At 40.7% G+C, this 18,412-nt stretch overlaps 2 protein-coding genes across 2 annotated transcripts in view; one reads left to right on the top strand and one right to left on the bottom strand.

The window, feature by feature from the left end:
• Positions 1 to 677: 677 nt before the first annotated feature.
• LOC307267123 (tubulin alpha chain-like) lies at positions 678 to 3,934 on the bottom strand (the record flags this gene model as incomplete). Its single annotated transcript, XM_080049353.1, has 4 exons — positions 3,859 to 3,934; positions 2,852 to 3,074; positions 2,174 to 2,322; positions 678 to 1,661 (listed from the first exon to the last, which is right to left on the bottom strand). Exons 1-4 carry the CDS (start codon positions 3,859 to 3,861, stop codon positions 678 to 680), a joined length of 1,359 nt encoding a protein of 452 aa, XP_079905479.1. The 5' UTR covers positions 3,862 to 3,934.
• Positions 3,935 to 12,505: 8,571 nt separating this feature from the next.
• Positions 12,506 to 18,412, top strand: part of sema4gb (sema domain, immunoglobulin domain (Ig), transmembrane domain (TM) and short cytoplasmic domain, (semaphorin) 4Gb) — a gene marked incomplete at its 5' end in the record, with an annotated part of 43,700 nt that continues 37,793 nt past the window's right edge. The window contains one exon of the mRNA XM_080049351.1: positions 12,506 to 12,650. Within this exon, the coding sequence (XP_079905477.1) occupies positions 12,506 to 12,650 (145 nt within the window). The remainder of the gene's footprint in view (positions 12,651 to 18,412) is intronic.

Here is an 18,412-nt window from a genome sequence, read left to right as displayed (position 1 = left end):
AATAACTAGGAAAATGTAGGCCTAGTACATTTTTTACTCTCCATTTATTTGAATTAGACTAAAAAATATTTATTAATACTCCAGATGTGTTAGATGAATTGTTTGTCATGAGCAACATTTTTTATTGTACTATTTTATTGTTATAGCCTCCCTAGGCTATTTGTTATTGATTGTGTTGTGATGTGTCACGTGTGTAATTTATATATCTAACATCAACCTGCCAAAGGGATTAAAATTGGAAATTATAATGGCTATAATCTTGCATATTTATATGTAAATGTTCATATGCACTGTCCCTGTTTTTAAATAAATAAATTGAAAACTTCTTATACACATTTTTAATTTACTATTGATTAGTATTTCTGTCTGTCTTTCTATATCTTTTGTGTGCCCGCTCCATTATAGCAGATTATAAATCGACGTGATCATTTCAAGTTTTGAATTTCTATCTATGTATGAGCCTGTGTGCCTCATTGACCTGTTTGATGTAGGGATTTTTTTAAATCAGAATATTCTATAAACAATGACGTTCTTACCAAAAAGTATTTCTGCTTTGTGAAATGACTTGAGAGAAAAAAGTGCAGTGAAGGAACAAACTTTTAATTGTTCACATGAATAAAATGGCACGGACACAGTTTAAGAGATTAATACATGATGGTTAATGCATGCTTGTTTGTTTAATACTCCTCCCCTTCGTCTTCCTCCTCTCCCTCTCCCACACTATCAGCTCCGACCTCTTCGTAATCTTTCTCCAGAGCAGCCATGTCTTCTCTGGCCTCTGAGAACTCTCCCTCCTCCATACCCTCACCCACGTACCAGTGAACGAACGCACGCTTGGCATACATCAGATCAAACTTGTGGTCGAGACGAGCCCAGGCCTCTGCAATAGCGGTGGTGTTGCTCAACATACACACAGCCCTCTGTACTTTAGCCAAGTCTCCACCAGGAACTACAGTGGGTGGCTGGTAGTTAATGCCAACTTTGAAACCAGTGGGGCACCAATCAACAAACTGGATGGAGCGCTTGGTTTTGATGCTAGCAATGGCGGCATTCACATCTTTGGGCACCACGTCGCCACGATACAAGAGGCAGCACGCCATGTATTTGCCGTGGCGAGGGTCGCATTTAACCAATTGATTGGCGGGCTCGAAGCAAGCGTTGGTGATTTCGGACACGGTTAGTTGCTCGTGGTAAGCCTTCTCAGCTGAGATGACAGGGGCGTATGTGGCCAGGGGGAAGTGGATACGGGGATAGGGCACCAAGTTGGTCTGGAACTCCGTCAGATCAACATTGAGGGCACCGTCGAAACGAAGGGAGGCAGTGATGGAGGACACGATCTGACTGATTAGCCTGTTTAAGTTGGTGTAGCTGGGACGCTCAATATCGAGATTTCTGCAACAGATATCGTAAATGGCTTCGTTGTCGACCATGAAGGCACAGTCAGAGTGCTCTAAGGTGGTGTGGGTGGTCAGGATGGAGTTGTAGGGCTCCACCACAGCGGTGGACACCTGGGGAGCTGGGTAGACTGAGAACTCAAGTTTGGATTTCTTGCCGTAGTCGACGGACAGACGCTCCATCAGCAGAGAGGTGAAACCAGAGCCGGTGCCTCCGCCGAAGCTGTGGAATACCAGGAAACCCTGAAGGCCTGTGCACTGGTCGGCCTGGGGTGAGAGATAGAGAGAGGGAGAGAGAGAGAGAGAGAGAGAGGGATTATATATAAGATACATTTATGATGTCATTTATCATCCCTAACTTCTTTAAAATTTCAGTTAAAAAAATCAGTTTTATCAGAACGTTTTTACTTTTTAACTATGTTTAAAAGTATTGTAGTTTTACTTAGATTTTGTTTGTACGTTATGAACATACTTTTATCCTGGTTATAAGAACTTCTAAGAATTTCTTGCTGTTTTTACTTTGATTTGTTTGCATACATTTTTAATCTGCCCTGTAAAGCACTTTGTATTTAAAAGTGTTCTGGGAATGCCTGATGTAAATCGATTTGTCTGAGATCCCGGGAAATCGGACCCTTCCGATGCATTAATAATTCACTGATGGTCTCGTTTGCTGTTACAGGTCATTTATGACCATTAGAGGAACAATTTGACTGTACCATAAACATTTAAAAGTTCCTTATAAGACTTTTATTGATCCGTCCTGGTATGAAGTTACCCACCAGTTTGCGGATCCTGTCCAGCACTATGTCGATGATCTCCTTGCCGATGGTGTAGTGTCCGCGGGCGTAGTTGTTGGCAGCATCCTCCTTACCGGTGATCATCTGCTCAGGGTGGAACAGCTGGCGGTAGGTCCCAGTGCGCACCTCATCTGAAGAGACATATTCAATCAGAAATAACTTGAGAATTTGATATTACGCAAACAAACTTTAAAGCCCCTGTAGACCCAAATCCACAAAAGTTAGTTGATAGTTAGCATCTGTAAAGAATAAGGCATATTTAACAATCCAAAAGAAGGATATTATCATTTAAGTTTGATAAACAGATGTTTGGTTTTAATGAGGTAGGCTATGCTCTGGTTCTTATTAGACAATAAGTATTTTGAACCAATCATGGCAGTTCTCTGGCCGAACTCTCTATAACAACAATGACTGTTGCCACAGAGACAGTTTGATACGGCCACGCCCACATAGTCCTGTCAAACAGTGGGACAGTAGAAAAGCTCTTTTGAAACTTGAAAACTAAGTTTTATAATATTTATATTTATTTTCAATCAAATTTTTGTCAAAGCTTATTTAGACACCCAACTTTCATATTATATATTGATTTTTTACTATTTTACACTAGTTTTCCAGAGTATTGAACAACAGCATCTAGGACTATGTTTAAATATAGTTTACCGATGACAGTGGGCTCCAGATCCACAAACACAGCCCTGGGGACGTGCTTTCCGGCCCCGGTCTCGCTGAAGAAGGTGTTGAAGGAATCGTCTCCTCCTCCGATGGTCTTGTCACTGGGCATCTGTCCGTCCGGCTGGATCCCATGCTCCAGGCAGTAAAGCTCCCAGCATGCATTGCCAATCTGGACGCCGGCCTGGCCAACGTGCACCGAGATACACTCGCGCTGTGGAGAAAGCACAACAAATCATTGAGAAAATGATACCAAGGCAAATAGACTTTATTGGCTAAGAAGAAGCTATCTTTAGGAGTCCCCTGGGTGTAATAGATATTATCAGATGCTGAAGGCTTCTCTTCACATGTTGAAGACTGATATAGAGCCAATTTTAGATCTTAGGAGAAAGAAAATGCTCTTTTGTAACAAACATTATGCCTAAGGTCACCTGTAATGCCACTGATAAGAACAATAACCCATTAAGAAATGAAAATGTAATAGTGAGGCTGATAATTCACATACTGTATGTAATGAAAGTGTGTAGGCTATAAATTACACTTTCCCAAGTAGGAGGGTATGTTATGGACAAAGCCAGCCAAACACATCTGTACATGAAAAGTAAATAGCCTATGCATAACTTATAACATGATAGATTAAGTATAAAGAGGCCCCATTGACTGGTTGCAGTGTCATCAAAGCCAGGCCTTTGTCCGGACAATACTGGAAACTGGCAGCACCGCCTGAAGTCCAATATGGTCCCGAATGAATTACGCTTTATTCATGAAAAGTACAGTAAAAAAAAAAAAAACATTGTTAACGCAGTTTAGTTAATGGTCTTATATATGAACTTTTTTATCGCAGGTTGTGTCGCATTTTTTCCGCATATAACAGTTACATGAGCAGACTAGGCCGCAACGTGAAGACACGCCCAAGAGCTTTGATTTGGCTTAATTTGGCACATGACAACTGATTAAAAAAATAAAAATATACCTAAATATTTTTTTTTTAAACTCACCATGTTTGCTGAAACGGTGAAGTCTGAAGGAGGTTGGTTATAAGAAGAGGAAGAGACACCTAATCTCACAGCTTGGTCTTTATGAATCCAGCGTAAGGAGTGAGTGATGATTTTAGCTAGGCGGGGCACTTTATACTCCCGTAGCCGGTGCAGCCTCGCCGCTGAATCGGATTGGTCAGTGGTCTCTTGTGCTCCGTTTCTATTGGTCAAAACCAGTCAGGCAGTTTCCTCCGTGACACGCCCCTAGTTCTGCAGTGGGACATCTTTTGTGAGTGTTGCAAAGATGTATAACTGTGATTTCTGCCATTTGGAAAGTGAAACAATATTTCAATTTTTTTCTTCTTTTTTTTACACCACTGTGAACATACAAATGTGGTCTATTTTGGAAATATTTGGAACTTATTATAAACAGAAAAACGGGTAAAAGTATGCTACTCTTATTATGATGTCATGGTCCAGACAATGTGTACTAGCTTATACCGTGCAGCTCCTTCCTTATAGCCTACTTGAAAAGTTCCAAATTCACAAACCGAAATGGACTGGATCCAAACCTATAGGTTTACTTTTGAACTGAAACACTTATTCACCTCAATAAAACACTTGAAATGTTAAGATATAAGCTGTCTGATTAATTGCATTTTTTTAATTATTTGCTGTTATTCATTGAGCATCAATAACATTTGTGTTTTATGTATGTAGTCTATTGTGTTGCATCTATCAATACATCAGTAGGCTATTCCAAAAAGCTTTTCTGCCAGTCAAACCGGATGCTTTTACTTATTACACACGATGGTGGAAGAAGCTTCCTCAGCAGTTGTGGAAAGTAACTAAGTACATTTACTCAAGTACTGTACTTAAGTTCAGTTTTGAGATACTTTTGGGCAAAGCAAGGCAACTTTATTTATAAAGCACATTTCATAAACGAGGCAGAATCAAAGTGCTGCACATTACAACATCGTCATACAATAACATGAAATAATAGAACAATTTTTACTTTATACAAGTATTTTCATTTTCTGCTACTCCGTCTTTACTACAATTCAGAGGCAAACAGGTCTATCGTTCATTTTACTCCCCTATATTTGTTTTTACCAATATATAAATAATTCAAATCAGCCCCACCTTTACAGTTGGTTAAAGTAATAAATAGTTATAATACAATACTATTATTTAAATTATTCTGAAAAAGGGCCATTTTGAATGAGTACTTCATGCAGGCCTGCATTTTGAAGCCCACACTTATGCATTTTTGTAATTACCTATTGGGCTCCTTGGACTTTGTTGCTTCTCCTTACACAAAGCTCAAATCACACCTTAAATAAGTAAATGTGAGATTTGCAAAAGTTCTACAGAAAACTAAGGATGCTATAAATGTCATAAAGTAATTCAAAGACAAGTAACCAGGTAGCATCCTCCTCTACACCATTCCAAGGTCAAATCGTTGCAAAGAACGCAAACAGAATTATTATCTCACTAACATTTCAGGGGAAAATATTGTACTTTTTCTTCAACTACATTTATCAGACAGCTATTTTTAGAAACGTTTACGTTTAAGATTTTATATAGGGTTGATTATATGTAGCCCGTGTAATTTTGACCATTTTCCTTTAACATGAATGGTGAAATAAGAACAGGAAACGTACCTTGAAGTTTCTGTATTTCTCTCTCTTCTCCAGCAGAGGTCAGTCACGAGACGCAGATCACATTGACACAATCCAGACTTCACATTTACACTTCAAATAAAGCTTCAATGCTTTTCAAGCTGTTTGTACAATGTTCATGGAATCTTTAGGGAATATTAAGGGAATCTTAAGAAACAATAACATTTCTATAATATGCTTAAAGACATATTGGTAAAGCACGCTCAGTTTTCTATGTGGACTTATCAGTGACATATTTCGAAATAACAGCATTCTACTTATAGTTCCTATTTCCAGTCATTAATTAAGTTGTATTTCAAACAAATTGAAATGAAAAAGCCTCAGTAAGTGTCTGGGTCAAGATGGACAGCATCAACAGTAACTTACAGAACTTATAAAACACATATCCATATATTTAAAATAATATAGTTCTATAATAATATAAATACTACTTCATGAAACCATATTTGAGAGCTATTTCTCTCAATGTCTGAAAAAAAAATGTATAATTAAATTCCTGCAGCAGGAAACTATATGGTCGTAAAAAGATGTGGCAGTTTGACTTATATAGGCTGCGAATTCAGTGTGTGTGTGTGTGTGTGTGTGTGTGTGTGTGTGTGTGTGTGTGTGTGTGTGTGTGTGTGTGACAGTGGGTGGGGGAGGCTCGCTTGTGTGTGTGCATTGGTAACTGCAGCAGCGGCGGCAGCAGCAGTGTTCAGATCAGTGTTTCGCCGCGGATAAAGGGACTAGGACTATCTGTGTGTGGTGTCCAGGAAACAGCAGGTGAGTCCGTATTTAGCGCTTTAACGCTTACACACTTTTACCTTTTAAAACCTACTATGCATAAATGTTATTCTACACTTTCCCTATACACACACACACACACACACACACACACACACACACACACACACACACACACACACACACACACACACACACACACACACACACACACACACACTCTCTCTCTCTCTCTCTCTCTCTCTCTCTCTCTCTCTCTCTCTCTCTCTCTCTCTCTCACTCTCACTCGTGGACTCACTCCGGTGAAGGTGAGGGAAGTGAGTGCGGGGTTGTGCTGCTGCAGTCCAGGTCGGACAGGTGCACATGGGCGGATGTTTGCGCACGCAGGCTGCTTATGGACGATCTAAGACAAGTTTTCACTTAGATCCGTATCAGTGGAAGTTAAATGTAGCGATGGTTTTATGTTCGGGATTGTACGGATAGTGTTTTTTTCCCTCTATATTTGTGTCCATATGGCTATGACGACCCTGGATCGGCTTATTCTAACGCGCTGACTGCATTGTTCACAAAGTCAAAGGTAGGCAATAATAGAAAATCATGTAAGCTATAATGTGGTTACTGTCTGTTTTTGAGCTGTGTTAACTTTAGGAAGACATATTGGTAGTGACTCTAAACATTAGTCTCTAGTCATATAGCCTGGGGTTTGTTTAAAAAAAATAGAAAAAGTTAAGTAAATTAAAATTAACGATTTAAACGTCTTAAATTTGACAATGTGTCCTCGCTTTTAAATGGACATGCAAAGAGTCGTTGTGTTCAATAGATACATATACACTTGGTGCCACTTTGTTATAAAGCAAAAAGGTTTAAAAGCTCTTAATGGGCCATTGGTTAATGAATAATTTTTCAGACATAAGCAGTTAAAAGCCTACAGTCTGGGTATGCCAGTCTGGGAAAGATCTCTTTGGCTACAGTTGTGAGCAAAATTGGAGAAACTCCATTACAATTAAAAAGCCTGGATTCAATATCTTTCTTGGGCAAAAATACAGAAATTTCAGTGGCAGTATAGCCTATACTTGTTGTGCCCAATGGAACCTTTGAGAGTGTCATAATATATTATATATCGGATCATTGGATTATTGCTGCTGGTGCTGTTATGTGTTGACAGTATTTCAGTGTCCATGAAGAGCTGGCCTATATTTATAATTAATACACTTTTGGGTATAGTTGAAACTGTAAGAAGTGGAATATTTTTGAGCACTTGTTCTGTCTGATAAATGTGTGTAAAAAAAAGAAGGAGAAGTTAATATCTCCCTCTCAAATTGAGCAGCAGATGTGTAATTAATGAAGTAAACTACACATACTTCAAAATCCTGCTTAAGTACTAGGCTACAGTCATTTCTCATTTTTCAAAAAAAGGCGTCAGCGAAAGTGAGTCGGCTGCTTTATCTGCTGTAAAAGGAAGTAATTATTAAATGGGTACTTTTGATCCATGAAGTCTGCTGCTGTAAATATTAATACATTCAAACAACCCATTAGAAGGGACTTCATTTAGCGAAATTGAAGATCTTCCATAATAAGACTAATCAAAGAGGATGTAGGCTACACCAGCCACAACCTGGCAACCCAAGAGTAGCTAGAGAGTGGTACAGATGACTGAAGTGGTTCTTCTCTCCAATGTCTCTCATTCAAGTGGGCACTAAAGTTACCCAGTCATATATGAATTAGTTTCTTAGATCATTTTTAACAAAAAATTATTTTATTTCATCAAAATGTGGACAGATCTCGATTAGATGTGGTTCTGGTAGGTGCTCCATCGTATGTGATTTGACCTCTAATCTGCTGTCACATTTTATGTATGGATGAATTTAATAATAGCAGAAGAAAAAGATTATTTGAGTGACTAAAGTTCCTGAAAACATATCCCGGTTGAGTCCAAGAAAGCATAACTTATTAATCAGATAGACCCACACACACAGAATATCAATCCTTATATAACTTCTATACGTACGACACAATTGAAGAATCACAATCGTGATTTCACGCTTCTCTGAAAACATTTGTCTAAAGATTTCTCCGCATCGACATGGCAGTGAATGTAGCCCACAGGGTGAACCCACTCATTCTTCCCCTAATGTGCGAGTAATCTCATTTATGGCTCAGCTCCTTTGCCAATTCCCAGTAGTCTTAGATAAAGAAACGGGGGGAAAAGGGAAATGTATATATATCACATTCAAATATAGCCTGCTGCATTGTGCATAACCCCCTTAATAGAGTGTGTTCATTCAGTCGGGTTGGTGGCTTTAGCACAGACCTAATCTACAGTGTGGCGGTGCGTTTGGCATTTTAAGTGGTATCAGTTTAAATGAAATGCAAGGAACGGCTCACTTGTTTTTATCGATCTTTGGGCAGAAATGTCAAGCTAGGAGGTGTTTGAGACATATTCAAAAACAGCTCCATCATAATCCAGCTAAGGTTTTCATACTTTGTTGACCAGTAGTGACTTTACTGAAGTGAATTCTGATGAGCACAAGAGTCCACCATTGACATTAGGCTAATGTCCCAGGAGATGTGTTGCAAAGCCCAGCTCTATGGATCAATAAACAGTAAGAAAGTGCCAGTCTTTGCTCAGTAACCTATAAGGTGTTATACAAACCGCCTGCTGTTTAGTTCGATTCCTGCCTTGCCCCTTCATGCGTGACACACATCGGTCGTGCCAATGCCGGGACAGATGTGTTTGCTTGTCCCCCCCCCCCCCCCCCTTCCCTGGAGCTTCCCATTGCAACTGCCACCTTGTCATCGCTGTGTTAGCCAGCTCCACTAGAACATTACACACAGTGCGAACGCAGACGTGTTGAAACAATGGTGTGTTAGTGTTTGCTTGTGCGTTTCATGGGGGCAGCAGCTGAGGGAAAAAACCCACACCAAAGGGCTCCACCACCTCACCAGCATGCCCGTCTCATGTCCTCTGTTCTGCTAAGGTTTTTTTTGGCAGACAATGGTTGTGAAGTTGCAGCAAAAAGTGTGGGATAGCCATCATCAAACAAGACTCACCTTGCACCAGAGATGTTGTCAAAATCACTTTTTTGTCAAAATCATTGAATAGGTCTTTCACGGTCCACTATCTGTATGTACTGTGTGTGCTGAAATGAAATACGGTGTTAATACAGACTAGGCTCTGTAAAGGGGCATGTAAACAAAGGGTATGTAAAAAATAGGGGCCCACATAGCAAGCAACATGCCTGTTTACAGAGTCTAGGTCGTGTTATAAGACTGGATTTCTTGTTCATCACACACAGTTTAAGCAGCAGATCGTGAGGAGATATTCACTGATTTTGACAAGCAGCTTTCTCCAGAATCGCTGAATCAACCTTTCACGTCGAAAGCCAATAGCATTATGTTCTGTCAGCGAGTTTATTAATATTTCACTACTGACCAGTTAGGAACCATGCAGTACCGATTTAGTATTGGTTCTCGATACCCATCCTTACCTTGCACTGTTGCTCTGCCTTCAGTTTAAATTAGGACTTCAGGGACTATTTTGTTGCTCTGGTGATGTCTCTTGAGTCAGTTTGAGTCAGTTAGGGCTTGAGGCTATGAGTTTGAAAAAATCTTATGGATTTAGAAAGAAGTGAGCTGGCCAGCCTTGCGTAACCCGCTCTCCATCTCTGCTTGAGGCTATATTGGCCTGAGGCTATACTAGCCACTAATAGCATAACACACCTGAAACTCTGAAGCAACTGTTGGTGGTGATGTTGCATTGTGGGTAATGTAGGCGCCTCGGAAGAAGAGTGAGTGAAATAAGGAAGATGATGTCTCTAGTTCAGCTGCATCGATTTTGATTCTGTTTAAAAAAAACTGGTATCATCATTATGACTCTGACAATGTTAAAATCGACGGAGTTATCTGTTAAGACTGCTTTCGTATGGTAAGCCTCTTCTTTTTAGTCATAGAAGTGAGACCTTCAAAAAGCATGAGACAAATCCTAACTTCTGTCAGCCGTCAGAACCACAAGAGATTCTGGCTGTCTGGTGTTGGATGACACCTTAACTATTAATGTGAGTCTTTTTAAAAGAAACAAATGTCTTGTTTTGGAGATTAGGGGCTTTATTGAAAGTATGACTTTATAGACAAGAAAGGATAAAAGTTTGGGCCCCAACTGAGCTGAAATATGCAAGATCCTCGCAAAATAAAATGGTCTAGACGGGAGTTTTACTTTTGTTCTTTCTTTGTAGGACATCAGAAACCATCATTAACAATACATTTGAGACAGAAGTCTTGTCTGTTACATAATGTTCAGTTTTCTGGAAAATGTTCAAAAGCACTGTTTGAGAAATTCACCAAAGGATAATAATAAAATACCATGTGCTCACAATTTAAACTGCAGTCTTTTCATTCTTCACCTTGAGAATACGCCAAGAAGATGATTTACCTAAAGGCAACTCTTACGTTCTTAAGTGAATCAAGGCTTGAAACTTCTCTTACTTGGACTGTTCAGGAGGAGTTATAGGTAACACACAATGCTAGGTTTTGTGAAGCAGAAAGCGTGGAGATTACACTGTTCAAAAAGCCGGCCTCAGGGAATAGCTCTGGATATAAACGCAAGGTGAGGGGATCCCTGCACTCTCACACTAACTCCTTTCCTTTCTCATCTCTTACTTTATTTCATATTATACGTTTGGTTTTCGAAAGCTAAGCACCCAAACTGATAGCGAAGAGGTCGTTAGCGTCATTGCGAGTGATTAGCAGCAGTTGCCGTGGAGATTATGGCGGGAACTCTCCGGTGTCACGACGACGCGAAGCTAGATTCTCAGTGTTGTTGACCCTTTTGATCAGTGACAGAAGCAGCCAGGCGGAGATTTTTCTGATGGCAAGGGGCCTAATCTCTAAGATTATCCGTCATGCTGCTACAGTGTGCACACAGCTAATTAAGAGATGGAAAAGTGTGTGTTGCAATATCACATCACAGCAGGGGAAGTATTTAACACACAAAACTTTTTTTTTTAATTGGGCTTTTTTATGTAATGGCACCTTACTCGTTCACTTTAGGCTAACTAGTTGTAATCAGAGAGTGATGGTGCATATAAGCAGGTCATTTTCTGCTCATGCAAGAAGTTCAGGCACATAATCTTCAGCAAAGTTCAAGTACGCATAAGTCGTCTTTGGTTTCTTTTTCTGTTAAACATTAGGGACAAAATGGCAGATCACAAGTAGAAGTCTCTATAAGTAGCCTAGATGTGTCTGTGTCTCTGAAAGTAGCCTACAATTTTGAGGTTCTTGTATTTTACTTTATATTTTCTGCTACTTTTTTCTACTTTCAAACATTTAAAAGGAATATATTTTACTATTAACCACATATATTCACTTGACATCTACTGTCACCGGTTGCTGCTTTGCTAAAAAGGAGACATTTTTGGCTTGTGATTTGACCCCTTACAGGAAGAAACAAATTGTTTAGTTGGGTCACGTTTCTAAAACAAATACTTTTTCTCTACAGACATTTCAGATGCTTTGATTTAATTAACACTTTATGGCCGTAAGAAGTGAAATCATCGAAAATCATAACAAATGAAAGATGGTGTGTAGCAAAGTGTTGTTTTTCATTTTCGCAATCCCACCAATCATCTCATGACCCCTCGGTTCTATTTTTCTGACCGACTGGAGGGTCCCAATCCCTAGATTGGCAACCACTGGACTAATCAACCCACGAGTGTATAAATTAACTAAAACTGTAACTGCATCTCTCAACCAGCTGCAGCAGTACATGTTTCTGTAGATACCTATTTACTTCTACATAGATAGGGTTTTGAATGAAGAGCTTTTACTTGCAATGTGCATATGTTATCATTGGTGTTTTGGTACATTTACCTTATTGAAGGATCTGAGTTTGTCACAACATAAAGATTACTACTACTGACAGGTAGTGTGCTTGTTCTGCGATGGTCCATTTTGTTATCAATTGATCTCAGTGAACTCCAGCTCCGGCGTGTGGTTTGGTATGCAGCATCATTTCTCTAATATTGTTTTTCTCTTTTTCCGCACAGCGTGTGTTCTCAGCTGGAGGACAGTCAAAGGGACTGCATCTACTCGCTGCTGGGACTGAAGACACACACACACACACACACACACACACACACACACACACACACACACACACACACACACACACACACACGCACAAACACACTTCTCACGCTCAGATTTTTTGGGTGCGTTATAAACCAATCGAGTGCATTTGAGGCCAGGTCTGTGTGTTATATACCACCATGGCAGAGCAGAGATCAGCCCAGCCCGCCCTGCTCCTGCTGCTGCTCCTGCTGTTCCTGGCCAGGCTGTCACAGCTCTGGGCCTTTCCCTTCAGCCCTTCACTGGACCTGGATGTCACTCCAAGGACCACTGTCTTCTCCAAAGGTGAGGGGCAAATAGAGTTATTTTACACTTTTCAAACTGTGTAGAGTGTGCCTTTCCAGCTGGGAGGCAATGATACGGTGTGTGAGAGAATCCTGTGTACAACAAAGGAGATGTCAGTTGCAGCAGTGAAAGCTTACAGTATAACTCACAGACACAATGCATGCACATATGTTAACATTCAGTGTGACCTACCCTTTCCAAATATATAATTAACTCCAAGCCCCATTATGAATAAACATCTACAAACCCGCAGAGAAATAAACACAGTTCTTATAGCTGAGAACAGTAGTTGTATGTACCTTGATAGGTACATTACAAAGAAAAACAGGTAATAGCTAAATCGGCATAGTTCTAATGGTGCCAATTATCCAAAATGTTAACCAACAAAGGGTAAAATGCGTCAAATGGCTGAATCAAGTTGGAGCTAACAGAGTAACATTATACTTTCTGGGAAATTTAGGCAAGATGATTTTCACCTAATTAAAACACAACAAAGAATTATAATAGTAGACAAAAAACAAGGAAATGGTGGGTTACACATGTATCACACTTTAACAAACCCATGTCCTAGATGCATCCATGCAAACACACGTGCACAAGCCCACTACACACTCACACCTCACTGTCCTTATTCCATGCTGCTCTCGCTCCTTCCTCCCTGTGCCTGTTGAGGAAGTGGCACAGTTTTTTTTTTTCCGAAGTTGGCCCTCAAGACAGCAGCTCCGAGTTATTAATCGTCTCTCTCAAGCCCTGTCCTAGATCACACGGCTCAGCAAACACTCCTAATGAAACAATAGACCAGAGACCCCCACCATTAGGACCTGTGGGCACTGGAGATCTTATTAGTGGCCGTAAAAGCAAAATATTGCTGAATAGGTGTGTTTTGGCACAGGGTGGGTGTTTATTTACACACATCTTCAGCCCCTTTCCCCCTAGTTTCTACTGAGCACAGTTTGGTTCGGCACGGTTCGGGAGGGCTCTGTAACCCTAGATCTGACTTGCCTTTCCACTGCCAACAGTACCTGTACTTGGTATGCGGGGTTTATGATGGATGTCGATAGATGCGGTCAGACTCAGAGTATATATATTCAATGGGTCAGAGCTGTAGAATAGCGCTAGCCGTGACATCATAGCAGTGGGACACAGTTTAGCCCGCTGATTAACTCATTGAAGTGGAAAAAACGCCACACAATAAACTCCTCTTGCCGAGGTGATTGCACAAAGGCGTTTTATCTCTCACACAGAAATGATGATACTGTCGACCAATCAGCTAATTGCAGTGTGTAGCTCCACCTCCACCCTTTTTTGGACCATTTGGGATGGTTTGATACCCCAAGGAAAGGGTGACAAAAATAGGGTATGGCACGGTATAGTTATTTTGGTACCCTTTCCAACTTTTGACAGTGAAAACCCAAATAAATGAGTGCCATGTCCTACCAAACCGAACTGAACCGCTGAACGGTGAAAAAGAGGCCCTTAGTTACCCCACCAGCTCACCTTTCCCCTCCTTCTCTCTCTCTCTCTCTCTCTCTCGCTCCAAATCACTGCGGCAGAGGCAGCCACTGCAGCTGCATGGAGATGGGAACTCCGGCGCTGGCAGACTGATCTTGTATCCACTCCACCTCACTTCAGTCTCCGAGGACGAGTATTATTAGAGGAGGGGTGGAGTGAACAGGGTCGGCCCAGCTCTCTCCCGGTGCAATGTCATAAGAGCTGTTGAGATGTGTTGCAGTGTGAGATGATGATGATGATGATGATGGGAGAATATGCTGCTTGAAGTGCTGTATCCCAATCACTTATGGGGAGAAGAGAATGTAGTAAGGTTTTTTGGAGTGTTTGTTCACAGCGTATTTGTCTTCATACAACCGGAGAGGTCGCAAAAATTAATATACTGTTTAGTAAATGTAGGATAAAGTATCTGTTTCTGACTCTGCAGCCCTAAGAAAAAAATTGCACATTTTATATTGAGCGTGTCAAATGTTAAACGTAATTTAGTAATTCTTTGGATTCTTAAATAATTAAAATCAACTTTGTCTACCAAATAAGGAATGAATAATCTTTTTATTTTATTGCATGTCGTCGGTTTACATTCAAATTATGTGTTCCCCTCCCCCCCCCCAAAAAAATGGATGGGTTTTTTCCTTAACGTACTAAATATAAAGGTTAGCCGTCCATGGGTTAAGGAGATGTTTAGCCTACTGCAATGAGGGCGGACAGAACTTTACTGGTTACTAATAATACCAACACAGTTATCAATCAACCAAATGAAAAGGACCATTAACTTTGAAGTTTTCATTAGGCGGAGAGACACCACATTATAACTTATAGAGCCTCATTAAAAACGTTTTTTAAGTGCATCCTGGACAGATCTAATTGTCTATTCTGAAATCCTCCTCCCAGTTGTCATGCCCCCACGGCTATTTACTTACATAGCGGAGTCTGGCTTTTGAATGAGCTTATGGATCGTACAGACGCAGCTAACTGTGGGCGCTTTTCTGTGCTGCAGCCAGATTTCACTCTTTCATCACCAGATTTTTGATTTTTTTCTCCTTGCCCTCGCACAGAGATGATGTCCTTGACCTACTTTCTAATCATCGGGGGAAGGCGTGTGGGTGCATGCGAGAGCGCAGAGTGTGCATGTGTGTCAGCATGCGTCTCATCAGCCTCCGTGTGTGTATGTGTGTGTGTGTGTGTGAGAGAGAGTGTGTGTGTGTGTACTTGTATAGGAATCTTTGTGAGGACCAAATTAAGCAATTTATCCATCGGAGTGAGGACATTTTTGGAAAGTGAGGACATTCAGCCTGGTACTCACTTTTTCAAAGGCCTGTTTGAGGGTTGAGCCTTGATTTGATGGATTCAGGTATGAATTAGGTTTAGGTGAGTGTAAGGGTTCGGATTAGGCATTTCATTCTGATGGTTAGGGTAAAGGGCTAATTATGTCAAAGAGTGTCCTCACAAAGATAGTACAAGGGGTGTGTGCCTGTGTGTGTCTGTGTGTGTGCATATCGGGGGTGCTGTTTGGGCATGCATTTTCGTCACATCATGTAAAAATCTGCACACATGCAACACAATCTGTCCCGTTCCTTGAGGTGCCACATGTCACTCGGGGGTGTTGTGGAGACGAGAGTGGCAAAGCTCCACCGTAGCACATAAAGCAGACATGTCTGCAGTGCTGTAAATGGAAATGGGATGGATGTTGTATGTGGGTGTCACAACCTTTGGGTGACTGTGTGGGAGGATTTACATTATGCTCCATGGCTGGGGGTGAGAGCTGTGGGTGGGTGGGCCGCTCATTAATTTACAGTATGCTTTTAAGATGGCCTGCGCGAGTGGGAGTACAAGGACATGTCGTATCACTGGGATTTATAGAAAAGGAAAAGGCAAGACTGTATGGACTGTGTTGAAGAAGAAATGAAACTAAATGCATTCTGTAGGAGTGTTGCGGTAGTAACATATTATCTGTAAAACAAAGCCAATAAGCAGTGATGGTAAAGCTTCACTAAATCAATATGTTTATATTAACAATGGATCAAATAGCTGTGTGTAATGTGTAAGTGGTTGCTCAGAGAGATGAACCCACGCAGATTTATCAAATTTGCGAGTGTATATTTCAGCTGCAAGAACAGCTTTAGCATCTCTCAGCTCATTGTGTTGGTGAAGAGCTTGAACAATAGACAGTATAATATTGGTCTTCCATTCATGAATGTGTCGTTCAAACACGTCCTCTGAATGAATTGCTCCAAATCTGCTGACTGTAATTAGCTGTTTGCTAACATGTTGGCTATATAATAATAACCTCTTGAGGCAATGAAGTGTCTGCCTTCAAGTACAAAAAAACATAGAATCCTGCAAATGAATGTAAAACGTATAAAGACGCCTACACTTATGTTGTTCAAGATGGTTTATTATGATGTTTCATATGCACAACAATTTCAGCGGTTGGCAATTACATTCTTGAGCCCATAGTGTTTGTGTGTTTGTGAGACGGCGGGGGTTGCTCTCCTAGGGGTGAGAGTGATGCTTGACTGTGTCCTGAACCCGGCCGTCGGTCCGTGGGGGGTTCCTCCTGCTTCGGCTTCTCTCTGCTTGTGCCACCAGACCTGAAGTAATGCAGGCGGTGAAATATTGATGCACTGTAAGCTGTCTGATGCTGCCATGACAAGCTGAGATGGCAAGACTAGCCTAGGTAGTAGCTTACAATTACCTCATGGTTCACACTATTTGTGTTGTTTTGGCTGTAAACTTGGTGCTTTTTTGTTGTTTTATTTAAAACACCTATTATATTTTCTACAGGTAATCTCATTGAGACACAGAGTCTAATTCTCAAGAGAGACCAATACAAAAATAATCAGTTACAGACAGACAGAGAGATTTACCAGTATTTACATAGATACAATATTTAAATGAATGTTGTTGTTGATGAAGATTTGAAGAGTTTTCTCCATCCACTCTTGTATAATTACAGCGTCGAGGAGACAGGCCACTGATGGTGGGCAATTAACTGCTCAGCCAAGTCTGTAATGGTCTTTGCAAACAGACAACATTGATGTTTCACTCACATTATCAGGCTGGCAGAAGGCCGCCTTGACCGAGGTCGTTTAAATCTCTTTCTGTGCCACAGCGGGTTGTTACACCCCGTTGGCACCATTTGTGTGTACCATTTCTTTATTTTTCTCTCCGAGGCGACATTTCACGCATTGGACCATTAAAGCGCCTGTAAACCCAAATCCACAAAATCCTTCTAACTATGTCACTTGGGGAGTTAGTTGCATGCTGTAAGCATCTGAAAATAGTTTATTCTATCAATCCAAATTACAGATATTGTCACCTAAGTTTGATAAACTTGATAGAAATTAAGTTTAGATGAGGCGGGCTATGCTTTGGTTCTTATGACACAATAGGTAAATTGAACCAATCACGGCTCTCTGCCCGAACATTCTATAAAAACAGTGACCAAGGAGACCGTTTTATACGGCCACGCCCACACAGTCCTGTCAAACCTTCTAGACAGTATTAAAAAGCTGTACGTTTTTTGTTCATATTTTTATTTTAAAGATTTATTTTCTATCAGATTTTTATAAAAGCGTATTGAAGGCTCCCAACTTTGATAATGTATATATTATTGTTACTATTCAAGACCACGTTTCCAGAGGCTTTAAATCCACCGAGACCCCCGTCCCTCTTTGATCTAAATTCCCCCTGCGATCGTGCCACTGCCGATGTGTGTGATTCTGACAGGATCTTATTGGTGATACGCTAACAGCATCTTCTAGCGAGACCTGAAATAACTCTGGGACTGTTTGTGTGCCTTGTACGTTGGGGCTGGCTCTCTCTCCCCAAGATGAAAGTCTAGGCTGTCTTTCATCTCGCGCTGCAGTCTCCCCCGGTTTTTAAACAAAGTATCTCCAAAAAAATTTCTTTATGGATCTGACACACGAGCTCTGATGAAGGTATTGTGTGTTTGTGTCATCATCATAAGACGTATGGTTATAAACACAAGACTTCCCCTTTGACGTGAGGCTTAACAAGTGATCTGGCTGACAGCGGCTGACATCTTTATTCATGAAGAACTGAGTTCACATATTCTGACTTGGAAGTTCCTATTTCTTTTTGGAAACCATGTGAGGAAGTGGGATGCTTTTTCATATTAGGTTAAACTTCAAGGCACTCGTTGTCTAGATATATTCGTGTTGAATTTTGAATTTTCGTTTTAAAGGGTTTGTTCACCCAAATTCTCAAATAAATATGGTTGAATTTACCTG

Source organism: Ammodytes marinus (genome assembly GCF_949987685.1).
Source record: "Ammodytes marinus genome assembly, chromosome: 20".
NCBI lineage: Eukaryota > Metazoa > Chordata > Actinopteri > Uranoscopiformes > Ammodytidae > Ammodytes > Ammodytes marinus.
Note: the sequence above shows the minus strand (reverse complement) of the source record. Positions and strands in the feature narration are given on the sequence as shown.